Below are 17316 nucleotides of genomic sequence, written 5' to 3'. Positions count from 1 at the left end.
CCCCTTTAATTTTGTAAAATAGAGGGTGTAGCAGCTTTGAGAGGTGATGTGTGTCCTTTCTCTTTCTTTCTCTGCCCATTTTTGGATTAGCCGTGAGTTTGGTTGCGTCATTCACTGCCACGATGGTGACGGTGGAGTTTGTGGGTGACATCATTGAGGCTACATCCATCTTATGCTTTTACCACACCCAAGATTGCAGGTGAAAAATGCTCAAAACTTTTAACACAGAGGCCAACAAACAGCAGCTTTTACTGAGTAACTCTCTCAGTCTGCTTCAATACCTAAACCACAAAGTAAAAAAATACCACCTGTCAACCCTCAGTCGAGCTTTGTCCTGCTGCCCTGTTCAGTCTGGTCAAAAAATAAATAAATAAATAAAACCGTGAAAAATACATGGATGTCAAACTCCAAACACTGGTGTTCAACTTGACATTTTAGAGATGTGAGGTTTTCACTCAACAACAGCGATATGTTTATCCTGCAGACAGTCGCTATTAAGTTTCTACCTGCCCTTTGGAGAAAATAGCGCTGCTCTTTTCTGCACTGATGAATGTGGCTTTTAACAAACATCCCCTGACAGAAGAGGCTTAAACAGTGCATGATCCCTCTCACCGCCAACTGCTGTGCACACACACACACATACACACACACACAACACACACACAGCTGTGCAACACAATATAATATGCACTTCACAGCCCGCAGATGAAATGAATGCAAATAACCGCATGAGAGAGCCTTTTGAGCGTGCCAGAAAAATCAGTCTGTGGCCCCTGCTCTTTTAACATTTACTAAAAATCCATCACGTGGCGTTTGCAGAGTAAGCAGAACGCCAGATAGACTGTAACAAATGCACATGCTCTCTTTTGTCACCTTTTCTTTCCTTTCCGCCAAAACCTTTCAAGTGCACACACACACACACACACGCACATGCACGCTCACAGGGTTGCATGCATGCACGCACATACACACACATACACTTTATAAGCTCCTGCAGTAGGCCAGCAGAGAGAGCAGGAGAGGCATGACAATAGAGTGAAAGCAGAGTCAATATCGAACTGAGGAGAGAAAAAGGCAAAGAACACTGAAGGTCTATACCTATTGTGTGTGTGTGTGTGTGTGTGTGTGTGTGTGTGTGTGTGTGTGTGTGTGACTGTGTGTGTGTTTTACTTTTAAGCCTATTCCTCCTTTTGAAAATTACACACCGCCGCTCGCTGCTGTCTGAAGTGTCAGACAGTTGCTCTAATGAATGCATGTCAAGCGTTGTACAGGAGATTTAACTAGCTGTTTTCTTTATTCCTCTTTCATGTCTTGTCTTTTTTTTCCCACCCTCCCCTGTGGCTCATAATTTTATGCCACAGCGATGTTAGAGAAGAGAGAGAGAGAGAGAGCGAGTTGAGGAGCGATCAGAAAAAGACACAGACACAAATGAGTGGTTTACTTTTAAAGACAGCGAGATCATCGTCTCTCCACCTCCCTGAGCCCCCAGGATGCATCTCTTCCTCAGCAGCTGAGTTAGGCTGAGCTTAAAAAAGAAAGAAAAAAAAAAAAACCCAAACAGAGCTGAGAGGATGTCAGCGATGCTGGAGAACCTGCATGGCTGTTGTTTGTTTGAAGTAGCTGCCACATCTAAACAAGCCGCCAAAGCTGTAAATGTGTTTCTATAAAGTGGCTCAGAAGAGAAAGATGCTTGACAACACACGGGATGTTTGGTTGTTGTTGGAGGAAACAGAAAGAGAACGCAAATACAGTAGGAGAAACTGACAAAAGAAACAAAAAAGAGAAAGGAAAGAGATTTTTTTTGTTTGTATGTGGACGACGATGACGTGTGTGAGCGGTCATGCGTAGGCTACCCCTGTGAGTGCTATTATGGGTGTGGGAGATTGAAAAAAAAAAAAAAAAAGGTGTAGGAGCCAATATTGTGTTAAAGATTAAAAGTTGTAGATTATGGTGTGTTTTTATTATTATTATTTTATTTTTTGTGATTCCTTTTCCACCAATTGTTCTATAGCACCTGCACATGCACACTGTAACACACTGGAGAGCAGGTTAGAGGTCAAAGCGTGGATTAGCAGCAGTGCTACTGTCCGTTACATTACGTTATGTCACAGTTGTTGAAAGGTCATCTGTGGAAAACCTTCATGTGTGATGATTCTAAGAGAAGCTTGGATGTATATTGATGGAGATATTACACCTGGATGTGCAACAACGTGAAATAAAACTGCAAAACGACGAGGCTCTACGACACGTAATGTCACGACGCTTGACATTTCACGCAGCAATTAGACAAACAGAAGTCTCTACAAACAACTACACATGAAGTTAATCATCAATTCATGTATCTTAAAGGAGGAAATTGACACTCAAGACATAGGATGAGAATCAGTCTCAGGAAACTGACTTTACATTACATTCATGTATTTTTAATTCTCTATATACAGTATACGCTGAAGGATGTTATGATATCTCACAGTGGCATGTTCAATCTGAGCTTCTTTTGTTTACGCCTTAAGTGCAGAAAAAAAACTGTCCTCGTCAACCTATTTGCGCCTGTGCGTGTGTGTGTGACTGTGGTGTTTAATTTCTCCATCAGCGGGAACGCTGCTGGTTCATCATCCTGCACAGGGAGAGGCAGCACGGGCCCCTGAACCTCAGCCAGGATGCAGGAGTCTGGAAAACAGAAAAACAGGGCGGTGGTGGTGGTGGTGGTGGGGGGACGACGGCCGCTCCTATTAAAAGTCAGAGCGCGTGTGTGTGTGTGTGTGTGTGTGTGTGCTTTCTGCATTGGTGGCGGCTGAAGTTTTTTTGCAACTGTGAGGACAACTCCGCCACCGCTTATTAGCAATTCATCGTCTTTTTAGTGAAGGTGATGGATAAGTGCAGCAAGATGGCTCAAACTTTTCTTAGTTTAAAAGCTTAAATGTCACCGGGAGAGAAAACTTTTCCTTTCAGCCGCTGACTAAAGTATATGATAACTATTCATGCTGTGAGCTGTGGTTTTTCTTTTTTTTTTTTGGGTACATCTGTCAAAGCTTTATCACTGCTCTGTGTGGCCAATCGAATGGCTAATCAACCCATCTACCCAGGAGAATTTGTTCTAAAGTTCACACTGCTGGGATATCTTGCAGTGTGTGTGTGTGTGTGTGTGTGTGTGTGTGTGTGTGTGAGCCACCACCTCTGCGATAGTGTGAATGATTGGTACAAATGCTCTAAAGCCATGATTTGCTCTAGCCTGCAGAACAGCCTTTATTTGATCTGCTAAGTGCTTTTTTTCCCCCCAAAGAGACGACGATGACAACGTCGGGGGCGAGGATATTGTGACTCATGGCGAACTCTGCCTGTCATCCGTATGCAGCAGAGTTCAGCACTTCCTGTATCGAAAAGGGGGTGGGGAAGGGAGTGCCATCAAAGGTCGCCCGGGAAACATCCCGCTCTGTGACAATGACAACGGAGACGGTATTAACAGGCAGCTTCGGGTCCGCCTCTCATATTTAGAGGTGACACCACCTGTGACCTGAATCTGCAATTCAGCTGTTCTGGGAGCAGTTGTTATGAAAAGAAAGAGGAAATAATAATAATAAAAAAAAAAAGAAGATCAGCTGATAAGAGCAGTGAAAAGTAAAAAAAAAAGTTCAGTCAGAGTTCAGCTGCATAAATGCTGCGTTCAAAACAACGACTTCTGACATCATTGCATTCACGCTGCAGGAACTCAGAAGAGAAAAATACATGGATACCCGAAGGAAGTTTGGCATATTGTGGCTCATAGCTGAATACGAAAAATATATGCAGCAGTAAATTATATTTTGGAGGCAAAAGAAGAGGAGAGGAGACGCTGCAGATGAATGCACATATAACGTTATAGCCCTAGATAACCGTTAAACGTTATTTCCGTTACATACGAGGACCACAATTTCACACAATACAACAATCTAAGCTTAATATAAACGTATTTCATATACTAATATGCATTAAAACCTCGACAAATAACTTAAAATTTCTAAATTCTAACCGTTTAAGACGATGTCCGCCATGTTTTGATGTTGCCGTGTCAGAAAGTTGGAGCTCTGAAATGATACCCGAGTTTCCGAGTTTCAATTCATTTTTTATAACTCAGAGCTAGTTTTTTTCCCGAGTTGTTTTGAACGCAGCATTATTCTGTGCATTCGTGCTCCTCTAATTTTGGCAGAGCTCAGCTTTCTGCAAAAAAAAAAAAGCTGAGACACACAGTGAATCCTGCATGGAAAAATGGCACCTATTAACCCAAACACACATGTGCACATTGTACTGTATGATATATGTGTGTGGCCCTAACACAGGATGTGAAAACCATCATGTAAACACTGTGCATTACACACAGTATATGACCTCTGTGTTTCCTCCTGTGGCCTAGATAACATAAAAATACATGAAGATGGAGAAGGAGCTCCATCCATAACCCGGTGGACAGTGGTTGCAGGCGCAGCGCCTTAACTAGCTGCCTGTTGTATACTCATGGGCAGGGAGGCTGAAATATGAGGGCTGAGGACACGAGGTCTTCCCAGAATGCTAAACTCTCCCTCTCTCTTTCTCTTTCTCTTCCCCTGTATATCTCTCACCCTCTCTCCCTCCCTCCCTCCCTTCCTCCCACAGTGCCCTGCAACCAATCTGACGCCTAATTAATCCTGAAGGTCTTTTGTTCCGCTGAGGTTTTCCTCTCTTTCCCCCCACTGCACTCCATCCATCCTCACCTCCCTCGCTCCCCCCACAGCCTGCCTCTCATCCTTCCCCCTGCCAGCTTGCTTTTTATCCACACACACACACACACACACACACACACACACATACATACACACACTTATTCCAGCCTCTCCCATTTTGTCCCGCCCCCCCCCCACCCCCAAGGGAGGTGAGGTACGGTCCCACAGAGCAGGACAGAGCTGACAGATGTTTTGCTTTTCCTTTTATTTTCATCTTTGGGGTAATTTAGTCAAGAGAAAAATGAATGACTGTGGCTGCGTTTATTCCCAGTGTTGCACTAATTATGCTCATATGAGAGACTTTCATGGGTTTTATTTACACAGGTAGCTATGCCGCAATGTGGAAAGACAGTGATAAACAGCATAATAATAACATTTAAAAAAAAAAAGAAGACTAACACAAAGATGTATATAGTTTTTCCAATAGGAGAAGTTTCAACATTTGTGGACGTGCACTTGTTTTGGTAAGAATATTAACTCCCCATCTCATGTGTGGACATTATGAGGCAACAAACCAGTGGCTATGGCTGCTTCAAGCTAATAAATACACCTACATATAACATCCAATAAAATACTGTGTGGTTTTTTATTTTTATGTAACAATGAGCTCCAGTTCAGTGTTACAAGGATGTTAACAGTTTATTATACAAAAGTGAGCGGTATTATTATTCATAAGTGAGAGTGTTTCCAAACATGTTGGTTTTAATCCCCAAAAACCACTGTAATACAGTCTGCAACAACAGGTCGGTGTCAGCCAATCAGAAGAGAGAACGCTCTGAGCTTCTCTTCTGATTGGCTGACATTGTTTTCTGAGTGAGTGAATTAAAATATAGTGGATTTCAGGTAAAAACACTCAGCTAAACCAAACCCTGCACATACTGGACGGTGAGTCCAAGTGGGCGGGGCTGAGCTGACTGTTCAGTTGTGACATCACAAAGTTACAGGAAGTTTTGGCGGATCAGTTTCTTGCATTTTCTCTGTAGAGTGAGGCTTTTATATTTTCACAGTATTAATATATAACCTAGACCTGATCTATCATCTAAATAAACATGGAAATCTCTGACATTGAAAGCACCACTCAGTCTATGTATTTACGTCTTAAAACATACATTCCTTGGCTTTTAACACAGTTTGAAACCCAAAGACTTCAGCTTTTACGTTCTTATTGATGTTTAGTCTGTTAACTGCTTTTATTTAGTGTGCTCCTATACTGAATGTTGATTTTATTTATTTCTATCCCTGTGTAAAGCACTTTGGTCAACTTGGTTGTTTTTAAAAGTGCTCAATAAATAAAATAAAATGGATTGTATTGGAAACGACAGCTTCTACACAGCTGCTTTACTGTTGTGAAGTTACATCCAGAGATCTCGTATGAAACGTATGCAGAGGTGAGAATTTCAGAATACTATAAGGTGTGGAATAAAAACTCAGCTCACAGTCGAGCAGAGCATATAAACAACATGAGACATGTTGCCTCAGCTTTGGATGTGTCCGGACCCCTGGGGAGACATGTACGGAGGTGTATGGAGGCCCAGTGGGTCCAGGTGATCAGCCAGGCATGTGAGCACTATGTGGAGAGGGACAATCAGTGCCAGGGGGATGTGTGTTTGTGTGTAGGTGTCTCACAAAACACACACATAGACATTTTGTTTTCTGGATATAACGATTATTAAAGTGGGGAAACCCAGATCAACGATCAGCAGCTCAGACGTTTTGTATAACAGCAGATTCAGGAGGCTTTGAAACATTAACAGCATCTCTGTAGACTAATTGTAAAAGCTCGATGAACTCCGTTATGATCAAAAGGCAAGCTGCTACAACATTAAGAGACGTGTCACTGGAAATGTGATTTCAGCCCAATGTTTGCCACTTCGCATCAGATCTGTGTGTGAAGACAACATAACACGTTTCCTCTGCAGATGCTGCAGTTTTTTTCTCAACCCCCCCCCCCCTTCCTGCTTCTCCTCATCATTTACTTGTCTTACTGCCTGATAACACAGTAAATATTACAAGTGAACAATAGTTTCCTCTAACACGTACCAAGATTTCACTTCACAGCCACTTGGTGGTTTCTCATAAACATGTATTAATTAAGTCTGGTCTGAGGTCAACGAATCTCTTCTCAAATCTAATTTTAACATTTTCTCTTCGACTCTTTTGCAGAAGGAAAATAAACTTGAAAACACAGCTATAAGTAGTAGTGTAAACAAACATGGAGGACCGGTTAAAAAGTCAACAACACAACTGCAGATTCTGGTTTGGTATTTTTTGCTTAACAAGGTTTCGAACTGAGTGAGATGACCTAGAGGTATCCGACCAGCGGCCACGATAACAGCAGATTTAAATCTCTAAATGACAATCAAAGGAGCCTCAACGGTTCATATATTAATTCCTTTAACATACGAGACCTCTTGGATTACAACACGACTGCAAAACCAAATTTATTAGCCTAATTCTTGAATCAGAATCTGCTTGATGAGCTGTAGTTTAACAAATAAAAATGCACCTCATCGAGATGCGATGCAGCTTCTACCAACTCAGCGCCGATTGTCTTAGGAAATGCCCAAAACAGTAACATCGCCCTCTTGTGGCCGTCACAACAACAAGAGAATCAAAATAAGGAAGAAGTCAGGTGACGAAACCACAGAGCTACTAAACATTTTGAACCACGACTCTCTACTAACCAGTCATTTTTTAGCAAATCTTTCCCACTGTATTGTCACATAGTGAAAAAAGGAGAGTTATTTATTTCCAAACTGTGATTTTTATCAGTTTATCTGTGTCATATCTTCTGCTGCCGGCACGGAGGCTAAAAATCTGAAAACACATCAGAAGGTGGGGGCTAATTTGCATCATCGTATCTCTATTCTACAGTATCTCTTCTTAAATTTCAAATCCATTTTAAAATCCCAGGGTTTCAAATAAAGCTCATTAAAGATAACATGATGGAAACGTAGGATAAAAAAAAACAAAAAAACAAAGTGAATATTAACACGTTGTATTTTAGTTTTTAGTGCCACATCTGTGGATCTGCTCGCTTGTTTGTCGTCATCTGATCCGCCAACAGTGATGTGTCCATTCGCTGTGTACGGTCCCTCGCTTCAGGCGGGAAGGTCATTTAAAGGCCAGACATCCAGACCTCTCCTCCCCCTTCCCCCCCCCTCTTCTTCCTCCCCCCTCTCCTGCCTGAGAGCCTGAGATAAACCTACACATGCCAGCCACACAGGACCAATAGTCGTGATTTATCGGAAGCCATTTGGTACCTGAACGCCTATGAAATTGTAATGAACTTGATTATGCTTTTAATGAAGTGTGAGAGGTTCTTCAGAAATGATTATAGCCATGCTCTGGCTCACAGCTCGGGGCCGTGGAGGGGAAAGGTGGAAGGAGAGAGGGAGGGAGGGAGGAAGAAGGAATGGAGGACTGTCACAAACAATGAGGACTTAGTGGCACTGAGTCAGGATACTGTAGCGGAGGTGCAGACAGCAGCGCCACGCTTCTTTTGGGATAGATTACAGGGGCGTTTTACTGTATATGCGAGGTGACTCGACCCGACCAACCCCCATTTCAATTCCTCCCTGCTGAGGGATTTTCCCCCTTTAAAGCTGCGTGCTGACGCGGTACATTAGATTCAACAGCCTGCAGCCTCATAGGTCACATTTTGCATACATATTAGACAGTCGAGGATGATTCTAACCTTTTCCCGTGTTACAGGGGCGCTCCTATTCAGACGGGGGGGAAACGTTATTGTTCGGTAATTTCACACACAAATCTCCCACTCTCCCATGCCGCCTTCGCTTTAAATACCACATGATGATGTAAGTGGCTGCTAAAAAGGGCAGACTGACAGTCCAGGAGCAAACTGTGGCTTTTTGCTCACATTATTATTATTATCATTATTGTTAGTATTGCATACAAAGTGACAAATTGTTATGAGATGTTTTTCGGATGCACATGAGGAATTCCCTTTGTGCTCAGAGGTCAGGTTCCTGCTGCTGCTCTTACAAACATGACTCCAGTTTACTACAGTACAACCTGCTGCTCATTGATAATGATATGATCATCATGTTAATAATGCACTCAACAAGGTAAATGGTGCAATTAACTATTGTTATACTTATTCTTATTCCCTGCATTCTTCAAATTATGCTCATATGAGAGACTTTAATTGTTTTATTTATGCAGGTAATGCTGCAATGTGAGGACATTCATAAACAGTACATTAATACAAAGATGTATACTGTATTTTTTCAATAGTAACCATAAAGCACTAAAGTTCAACATTTAAAAAAGGGCACTGACATGAAATAATGATTTATTTATGTTACATGCTCGGTATTTTACACTTTTCCTATGTTTTATCTTGAGTGTGGATTGATAAGAAGAGGAGATATTTGTAGTTTTAGAACCACAAAACATCTCATTGTAGCTTTAAATCTCATTTCTCAGAGTCTCTCTGCATAAAAACACAACATATTTCAAGACCAAAACCTGCAAATTGGGATGGCAGGTCCAGTTTTTTTTGACTGGTTTGTTGTGACATCATAAAGTCACAACTCAAAAGCTTGTTTTAAGTCTTTTGCATGAATTTACTGAATAAGACACACCAACCAATCACACGTCCAAAGCTGATTTAAATATATTTTTCATACATATACAGGATTCTCACACTTGACAACTTGGAGAGATGTTTTATGTGACCGAATTGATATAACGTGATAAATGCAGATGTTTTATCAGGCAATTTGCACAGCACTAACAGCAGCATGGTGATAATCACTGTTGATGCTGCGAGTACAGTCTGCTGCAGTGGCTGTCACTGTGTGTGTGTGTTGTCATCACTGTCCACAGGCTGAGGCTGTAACACTATCTGCAAGGTCTCTGAAGCTGTTAATCATCTCCTCTCTAATGTGTCACTAACACCTTCTCTCCCTCTCTCTCTTGTGGACTTGCAGGATTTCTATCTTAGACAGGGCGCTTGGCTGGGCGATGGCTGTCGCTAATTTGTTGTGGCAATATTAATTAATGATCAGCCTGTCACAGCTGTTTATATTGAGACAGATTAGAAGTGGGAGAGATTAGACAAAGAAAACAATCTGCGAGAGGCTCAGCCGCTGACAGGGGTCACCTTCACGTGTCTGAAATCATATTCAATTTGCCGTGGCAGAGGCAGGGAAAATTACTCCACTTGACCAGTCTGTATCCTTCTCTATCTGTGATGCTTCACATTTAGAGATAACTAAATCAAATCATATCGAACCACGGGAGAGAGGGGGAAAAAAAGGGAAAAACTTAAAGGACAACATGCAGTCACATTTGATCTGAGCTGGCATGATGAAAAATTAAAATATTCTGTTGTACGTTTTACGGAGCCAAACCGTCTTTCCTCCATTAACCCTCATCTTCATTCAGCTCTGACGCCGAGCACATTTCCCTATTCAAATGGACTTTAATCCGAGGTGGCAGAGCGCAGCGTCCTGACCACTGACCTCTGCACCGTCCTCCCTCGTGGGCCTGCCAACGACTTCCCTCCCCGCCCGCCTGCCTGCCGCTGCACGCACAAGTCTCAGGCTCAGTTGACTTGGCAACGCTGCAGCGTGTTGAGACGGCGAGGGGAGATTAAGTGGCCAATCAAGGCCTGAACAGTGGGGTAATCATTCCACTTGGTAAAATGGGTGTCAGGATTACGCCGGCGCTTTTTTCTCACATCACTGTGCCGGCTGTAATAGGGCAAATTGGATTGGACTAAACCGCAACAAGTTCCAACTGACTGATTAATAACAATAAAGGCGATAAATAATAAAGGATCAAAGTTTTGTCAAGAGACGAATGTAACCTAACCTCCATTACTTAAACCTTAACAAAGAAATAATGATGAGATATCACATATCTTGATATATTATTATATGAATATTTATATTTATCGATAAGATTATAATCAGAACTGCCTTGTCTTGTCGGTTATTTTACGTTTAAAACATGCATGTATTGCCAATGTCGGTGTTGTTTAGTTGAAGTTGTTGAGTGTGAATGTTGTTCTTTATCGTCACTATATAATTTATTTAGACCCCAGGAAGAATAGCAGATGCTAAGTAGAAGGTAATGGGGATCTTAATAAACTTAATATGTATATATATGACTATCAAATGAAAGTGAGTCTTGCTTTTCTATAAAATAGTATTTCACAGTATTGTATTTCACCCCTTTCCTCACCGTAATGATTTTCACAGTCTCTTAGAGATCTGTCTTTATGGTTAGATAGTTCCTCCTCATCAGCTGAGTTCATCTCTCCTTCCTGAACCGAAGCTGCACACTCGGTGTAGTCGGCCGTGGTCGTACTGAGCATCTCTCAGGAGCGAATAAGTGGAATTAAGTCGATGTAAGACAATACATCTCTGCAGAACTTGTTCTCACTTGATTTCCCTGGATAAATAAAAGGTTAAATGAAGGAATAAAAAATTTAAGTCCTTGCTGGAAGATAAATAGCTCTTTAATGTCAAGCAGACCGGTGGTCCGATGCCTCGTTTCTGGTGTGATTGTTCGTGGGAGGGAGAGAGGGAGGGAAGTACAGGCTTCATATCGCTGCAGGAAGGAAGGAGTCTATTGCAGGTGAGGTCGTGCACCGGTGTGCTTAAGTATGGATGTTGAAACCCAGGAAGGTCTGAGATGAATACAGCACCATGCACTTCAGGTGAGTTTAAATATTTCATCCAGAGGAGGGTGGGGTTGGGGGGGGATCTCCTGGTTCAGCTCAGTACAAGTTAGTTCCTCATGTTCCATTCTGTTGAGTTAATACAGGATCTGCTCTCTTCCTTCCTCGGTTTAAAAGTGGGAAACACAGAGGCCCTCCTGACCCCCAGTGGCCCCCGAAATGTTTTTCATACAACATCAGGCTAATGTGATGGATGACGTATTCCAGATCCTCCATGCTTCGACTGGTCGGAGCCGCATTTAAAGAGGAACTATGCAGGATTTTTAGCTTAATTATGCTACATTTTTACCTTAATTAAACAGCTGTGGAGTACTAGTGCTGGTTAAATAAATGACTTATAACTAGTTCCAGGGAGAATGGAGGCTCTCTGCCTTCCACCTAGCGTCTCTTGGATGAAAACAAACTTTGTAAGATCAGAGCCTCCGACCCGGTGTCCCAGCTCTCGTCTCTGCAGCACCGCGACACAAACGCGCCCTGTAACCCGTAATCTCTTGTTTATGACAGATAAGACTACACAAATATACACTTTGTAATATTGTATATGATAAATAACGTTATCCACCGATCCACCACTTGTAAACCAATGCACATGACCGAGAGGAGGGTTAGCAAAACAGCGGAAAAGCGACCGCGCTTGCATCGTTCCCTTAATTTATTTGTTGCAGTTACAGAATAATTATGTTTTGTTGGTAAACCTTTAGTGGCAGGAACTGTCATGACATGGACATACTGCTTTTTTATTTTGTCTTTATCATTTTTTGCAATAAACCAAACCACCAGTGAACCAAAGCTTCTCTTTTGACCGTCGTTTTTTACTTCTGCACTTCTGTGCGTCAAACATTTTGCCACTACAGTTCCTATCTTGAACTCAGGAGTTATTAATGTTGACTTCTTTGCTTGTAAAATTTTATTTGATCAATTTGCTTTATTGAGTTTTTTTACGTGTCAAGTCATTAACAGACAGAAAATCTATGTTCTTTCTTAAATGATCAATTATTCAGTCAATAAAATGCCAAAGAATAAAAAGCTAAACATGCTCATCACTATCTCCTGTCATTGCTGTTTACCCCAACTGCTTTTTGTTCAATCTGTAGCAAATGATTGATCAATTATCTGAACCGTTTCTACTTCAGCCTCAGAGCTCTGCCTGGTTTCTGGGTTCCTGAGGGACGGTGTAAGTATAATCATTCATCCAGCCATGTCACACCATCACTGTGTTTAAGAGTTGAATCCCTTTTCTCCTTCTCCGGCTCCCTGAGTTCATTTTGTCAAAGTGGAAGTGGAAGTGTTGTGCTAACCCTGCGCTCCGACCCTCACACAGAGGAAACCAATCGATCAGCCGGGTTGTTGATCAAAGTTTCCACCAACACAACGGTGGAAACAGTTTAAGTCTGGAGCTTTTGTTTTTGGTGTAAAAAGAGGATTTATCCACAAAAAAAGCTGTGATATATGGATTATATTTCAGGTGATGACTGGTTTTATACATTTTTACTTTTCTCTGGATGTTTTTTACCACTTCTGATGAAAACTCAACCACTCACTTCTGCTTCTTCTTCCTCTTCTTTTTATTTTTTTAAAAGAACCATAACCCGGTTGGGTCTTATTGTTGAAATAGTAACAAAGGACCGACTGAGTCGACTTCACTGCAGGGAGAGAGACCGACGTGGCAAAAAGCAGAAACAGTGGAGGCAGAGTTCATATCTTCAGCAGCCGGCGAACAAGAAACCACTTATCTCAGACTCCCACGTATTAAAAAGTCTGGCCTTGTTTTCTGTCACCTCTGCGGTTGTCACAGCAACTAATTCTAAATGCTAAAACAATTACAACAGAAACTGGCTCTGCAGTTGTTGAACCACGATTTGCATTTACATTTCCCCCTTTTTTTTCAAATCAATGCATGAAAATTCATCAAATTAAAACCTATAAACGTGAGAAAAAAACCTTAAAATTCAAGATAAAGGTTTGCACATCTGCACGGCACCGTTTACATCACCGAGGCGTCACGCTTCACGCCGTTACAGGTGGAGCCAGAGGGAATTCTGGGAAAGAAAACAGACCGAGTTGGCTCACATACAGTGAGTTGGCAAACCACCATAACGTTTGCATTACACCCAGATGACAACCCTCAAACCCCCCGACGCCTAAACATGACGTCAGGTATCAGACAAACGCCTTGGGTCACATGTTCATTTGTACATGCATGTAGTGTACAGACATATGTGTGTGTGTGTGTGTGTGTGTGTGTGTGTGTGTGTTTATGTGCCTTTGTCCTTTAAGCGACGAAAATAAAAAGCGCCTCTCGAGCCTCTCGGCGGCAGACAGCACGGCTGACTTTCAAGAAATTCCACAAGCGAGTGCTTTCTGGAACTAAACGGGTGCGGCAAATCCTCTTAAAATCCTTTTAGACACCGTGGCAGCGGGGAGAAAAAGAAAAAGTTTCTCCCAGGCAAACATGTGCAGGTTTGTTGGGTTGATGTCGTGCTCAGGGGAAGGACACTCTCGCCAGTTCTTTTTTTCCCTTCAAGGCTGGAAACTAATGTTAATACGACAGATACCCTACAGGACGCGCAGAAAGCACGAGATGGTGACAGGAGGCTTCAAGGGACGACTTTAGGGGGGAAGAGGATGTGAACGGCTTAATTTTTTTTTCTTCCCCCATTTAAGACGAGAAGAGAGCGAAGCTTTACACGTTATTTTGTGCCGTAATAGGACAGAGGAAGGAAAAATGTTCGGTTTCACTTTCAGCCGCCTGCTGCAATGACAGCGACCTGGACGGCGGCACGGATATAAAGTTCCTCCTCAGCGCAAAACAATAGTAAACAACCGAAATCGGTGTGACTATCTACTCAGGGCAGGTCTGCATTAGATGAAATCCTGCAGCTGAAATGAAGTTTTTTTATAACGGCTCTGTCAACAAGTGCCAGCCAATCCAGCCACTGTGTCTTTAGGCTCTCCAATTTCTACAAGTTTCTCAAAAACTAGTTTCCTCGCTCTGATTGCTATTTACATATTTGGGTAAATGAGCATGGGATTGTGGCGGTTTGTTTGCTGGTATGCTCTTTGCTTTTCTATCTCCTTTGGGCAACAGATTGAATTAATGTTTGTAGACACTGTGATGCCACACATGAGGAAACAGGAGATTTTGCAAAATTACAAAACTCTCCCAATTACAGCTCTACAAACACATAAGACCGAGAAAAAAAAAACCTCATTTGGGCCGTGATGCAGATTTCTCTTATGTCGGAGGCACAAGGACAATAATTAGCTTCATTTACATGCTTTTCTATTTAAATAGACCCACAAACAGATATTGTTTACTCAATACCCAGGCTTCTGCAGAGTGCACACAACACAACACAACTGCGCCCCTGCACTGATCTGTGATTTGTATTTTCACCGCACGCACTACTTTTTGAAAGGGTAAATGTCAGCTTGCTTTCACATCTCTTTATCAGTGCTGCCACTCTTTCTCCTTCCGCCCCCGCTCTGTTTAGCTCCTATCTCCTTTCCTCCTTAATTACTTGTTGGAAGGTGTTTGGCTTTGCGCTGCACGCCTGCTGTTTTGGTCATTACAGGCCCCCGTAGGAAGTGGAGTGGCTGCCAAAGAAGCTTAGCGGAGGACAGGCGCCGGGGATGTGTCTGCACTCACCTGGGGTAAATGAGGACAACTCTTCCTGCTGGCTTTGAGGCCCGTCCTCCCCTCGGGCGCCGTCCTGATGTTGAAGAGGGCCTGAAGAGCGCACTGCGCCGCCTGGGTCTTGGCCAGCTTCTTGCTGCGCCCGCATCCCTCGAATATCCGCCCGTCCACGCGCACCGCCATCACGAAGCTACGCAGCCGCCGGCCCTCGGCCTGCTCCGACAGGCAGGCGTAGCGCAGCCCCGGCCTCAGCTCGTTCAGCAACGCCACGGCGCTCTTGGGGGCGTCGGGCTCTGGGACGATGCCGCCCAGCCGCTGCTGAGCCTGCACCATCAGGTCCAAGGTGTGGCGCAGCAGCCGGCCGTGTCTCAGCAGCTCGCTGGACAGCAGTTTGCTCTCGGCCGCCGTGCTGCAGAGCGAGAGGCCGTCGGCGCACGGCGACGCCTCGAACTCCTTGAAGAGCGTGTCGGGGAAGTCGGCCTGGTCCGAGGTGAAGTCGGCCGAGGGGTTGGAGATGTTTCCCATGGCGAGGTGGGCCTGAGGAGCGTTGGGGAACTGGATGAAGGACTTGAGGGCCAGCTCCGCCGCCCGCATCTTAGCTTTCTTCTTCGTGGGGCCGGTGCCTTCGAACGTCAGCCCGTTCACCTCCACGGCGATGGAGAAGACGGGCGCGTGCACCGGGCCGGTCTGAGACACCACGCGGTACTGCAGGCCCGGCCGCAGCTCGTTCAGCTGCACCAACGCGTTCTTCGGCGCCTCGGACCAGGACAGTTTCTTATAGATCAGGCGGAGCTGACACAAGTGTCCCTTGTTGTCTTCCTCCAGCGGCCGCTTCCTCTTCAGAGCCGAGCCGCCGCTTCTCGTCGAGTCGGAGCAGAAGAGCGACTGACACTCCGCAGGCCCGATGGTGCGATCCTCCAGGTTGCCGACGTTTCGGTTTTCCTTCACCTCCGCGCTGCTGGTACCTGCCACGAAAACACGAAAACAGAAGCAGTGATAAAAAAGAAAAATACTCACACAAACACAATGAAATCGGGGAAAAAAGCAGTTATTACTGTGTGACACTCAGGTTTATCCTCCCTGAACGAAGTGAATCAAAGAAAATCTCTCAAGGCAGATTGAGCCACTTGATACACAATGAAATGGTAATGAACAAATCTACAATCGCCTTCCAGAGCCGGGCCCTCTTCATACCACAGGGCTCTATCATATTTAAGTGTTTTAAAACCCAAATACAAATCCCCTAAAAATGGCGATGTTATCTGCCAAATCATTCTGTAATCTGCCTCCAAATTGGTTCTGAATCTGCTTCGCTAGTGGGAGACATTGGTCCCTGTGGCCAACACAAAGCATCAATCCTATTTGTAATGGGGGTGGGGTGGGGAGGGGGATCGCATGGAGTGGCAGACAGTCGGAGGAAAAGGATGAGAGAAGCGTCTGTAGCCTGCTTTATTTCACACTTCTATCCTCCGCGAGAGCAAAGTCTGAACAGCTGCGATACGCTCTTCAAACCTAGTTACGGCGAAGTGGTGGCGTATTGCATTTCTGATGGGAAATGAACAAAAATAGGGTGTTCAGATCTCGCCACAAGAATGTTAATGGTGAAAAGGGAGGCTGGGATCAAGTGCTGGCATTCGCTGAGGCAGATTGCAGCTCCAGATGACGACGATGATGATGTGCATGTACCTGTCTCATCACTAATTTATCACAAACACTCAGATTTTAATCTTTAATGTCTGACTTTTATAAGATAATACAGACTTTAACACACAGGCTGACACCCGTGCGTAATCAAATAGCCCCATTTCACAAATAATTAATCACAGTGTATGTGGGTGACGGAGAGATGATCTCCATATTAGGCCTGCCACGATGGGAGTTAGTGCAGCCGTGTGTTGACAGACAGAGAGAAAAGAAAGAGAAAAGAGAAAAGAGAAAAGAGGCGGCATCTTACTTAAACTGTCCTCGTCCTCTGTACCGCTGGTCCCAGGGCTTATGTACTTGAAGGGAGCGATCAATGCCGACAGCATACTGAATTTCTCTGGAGGAGAGACAAGAGACATGCAGAGTCAACAAGAGGGCAGCGCCGGAGATGTTTTGATAGTTTTATCGATTAAAAGCCGCGCGGAGCAGGCGGCGTTGTTGGCCCCCGACATGCACATGCAAACACACACACAAGGAAAAACACACACAGAGAAACAGACAAAGAAATTCAGACTTCACAGCATTTT

The 17316-nt window shown here is 43.8% G+C and overlaps 1 protein-coding gene across 1 annotated transcript in view; it reads right to left on the bottom strand.

The window, feature by feature from the left end:
* adarb2 (adenosine deaminase RNA specific B2 (inactive)) overlaps positions 1-17316 on the bottom strand; it is a gene marked incomplete at both ends in the record, with an annotated part of 206906 nt that overhangs the window by 53556 nt on the left and 136034 nt on the right. Inside the window, 2 exon segments of the mRNA XM_083995243.1 lie at positions 15098-16050; positions 17040-17126. Coding sequence (XP_083851369.1) covers positions 15098-16050; positions 17040-17126 — 1040 coding nt within the window.

The sequence above is a fragment of the Trachurus trachurus genome, assembly GCF_905171665.1.
Source record: "Trachurus trachurus genome assembly, chromosome: 20".
NCBI classification, from domain to species: Eukaryota; Metazoa; Chordata; class Actinopteri; order Carangiformes; family Carangidae; genus Trachurus; species Trachurus trachurus.
This window is presented reverse-complemented; position numbering and strand designations above follow the sequence as displayed.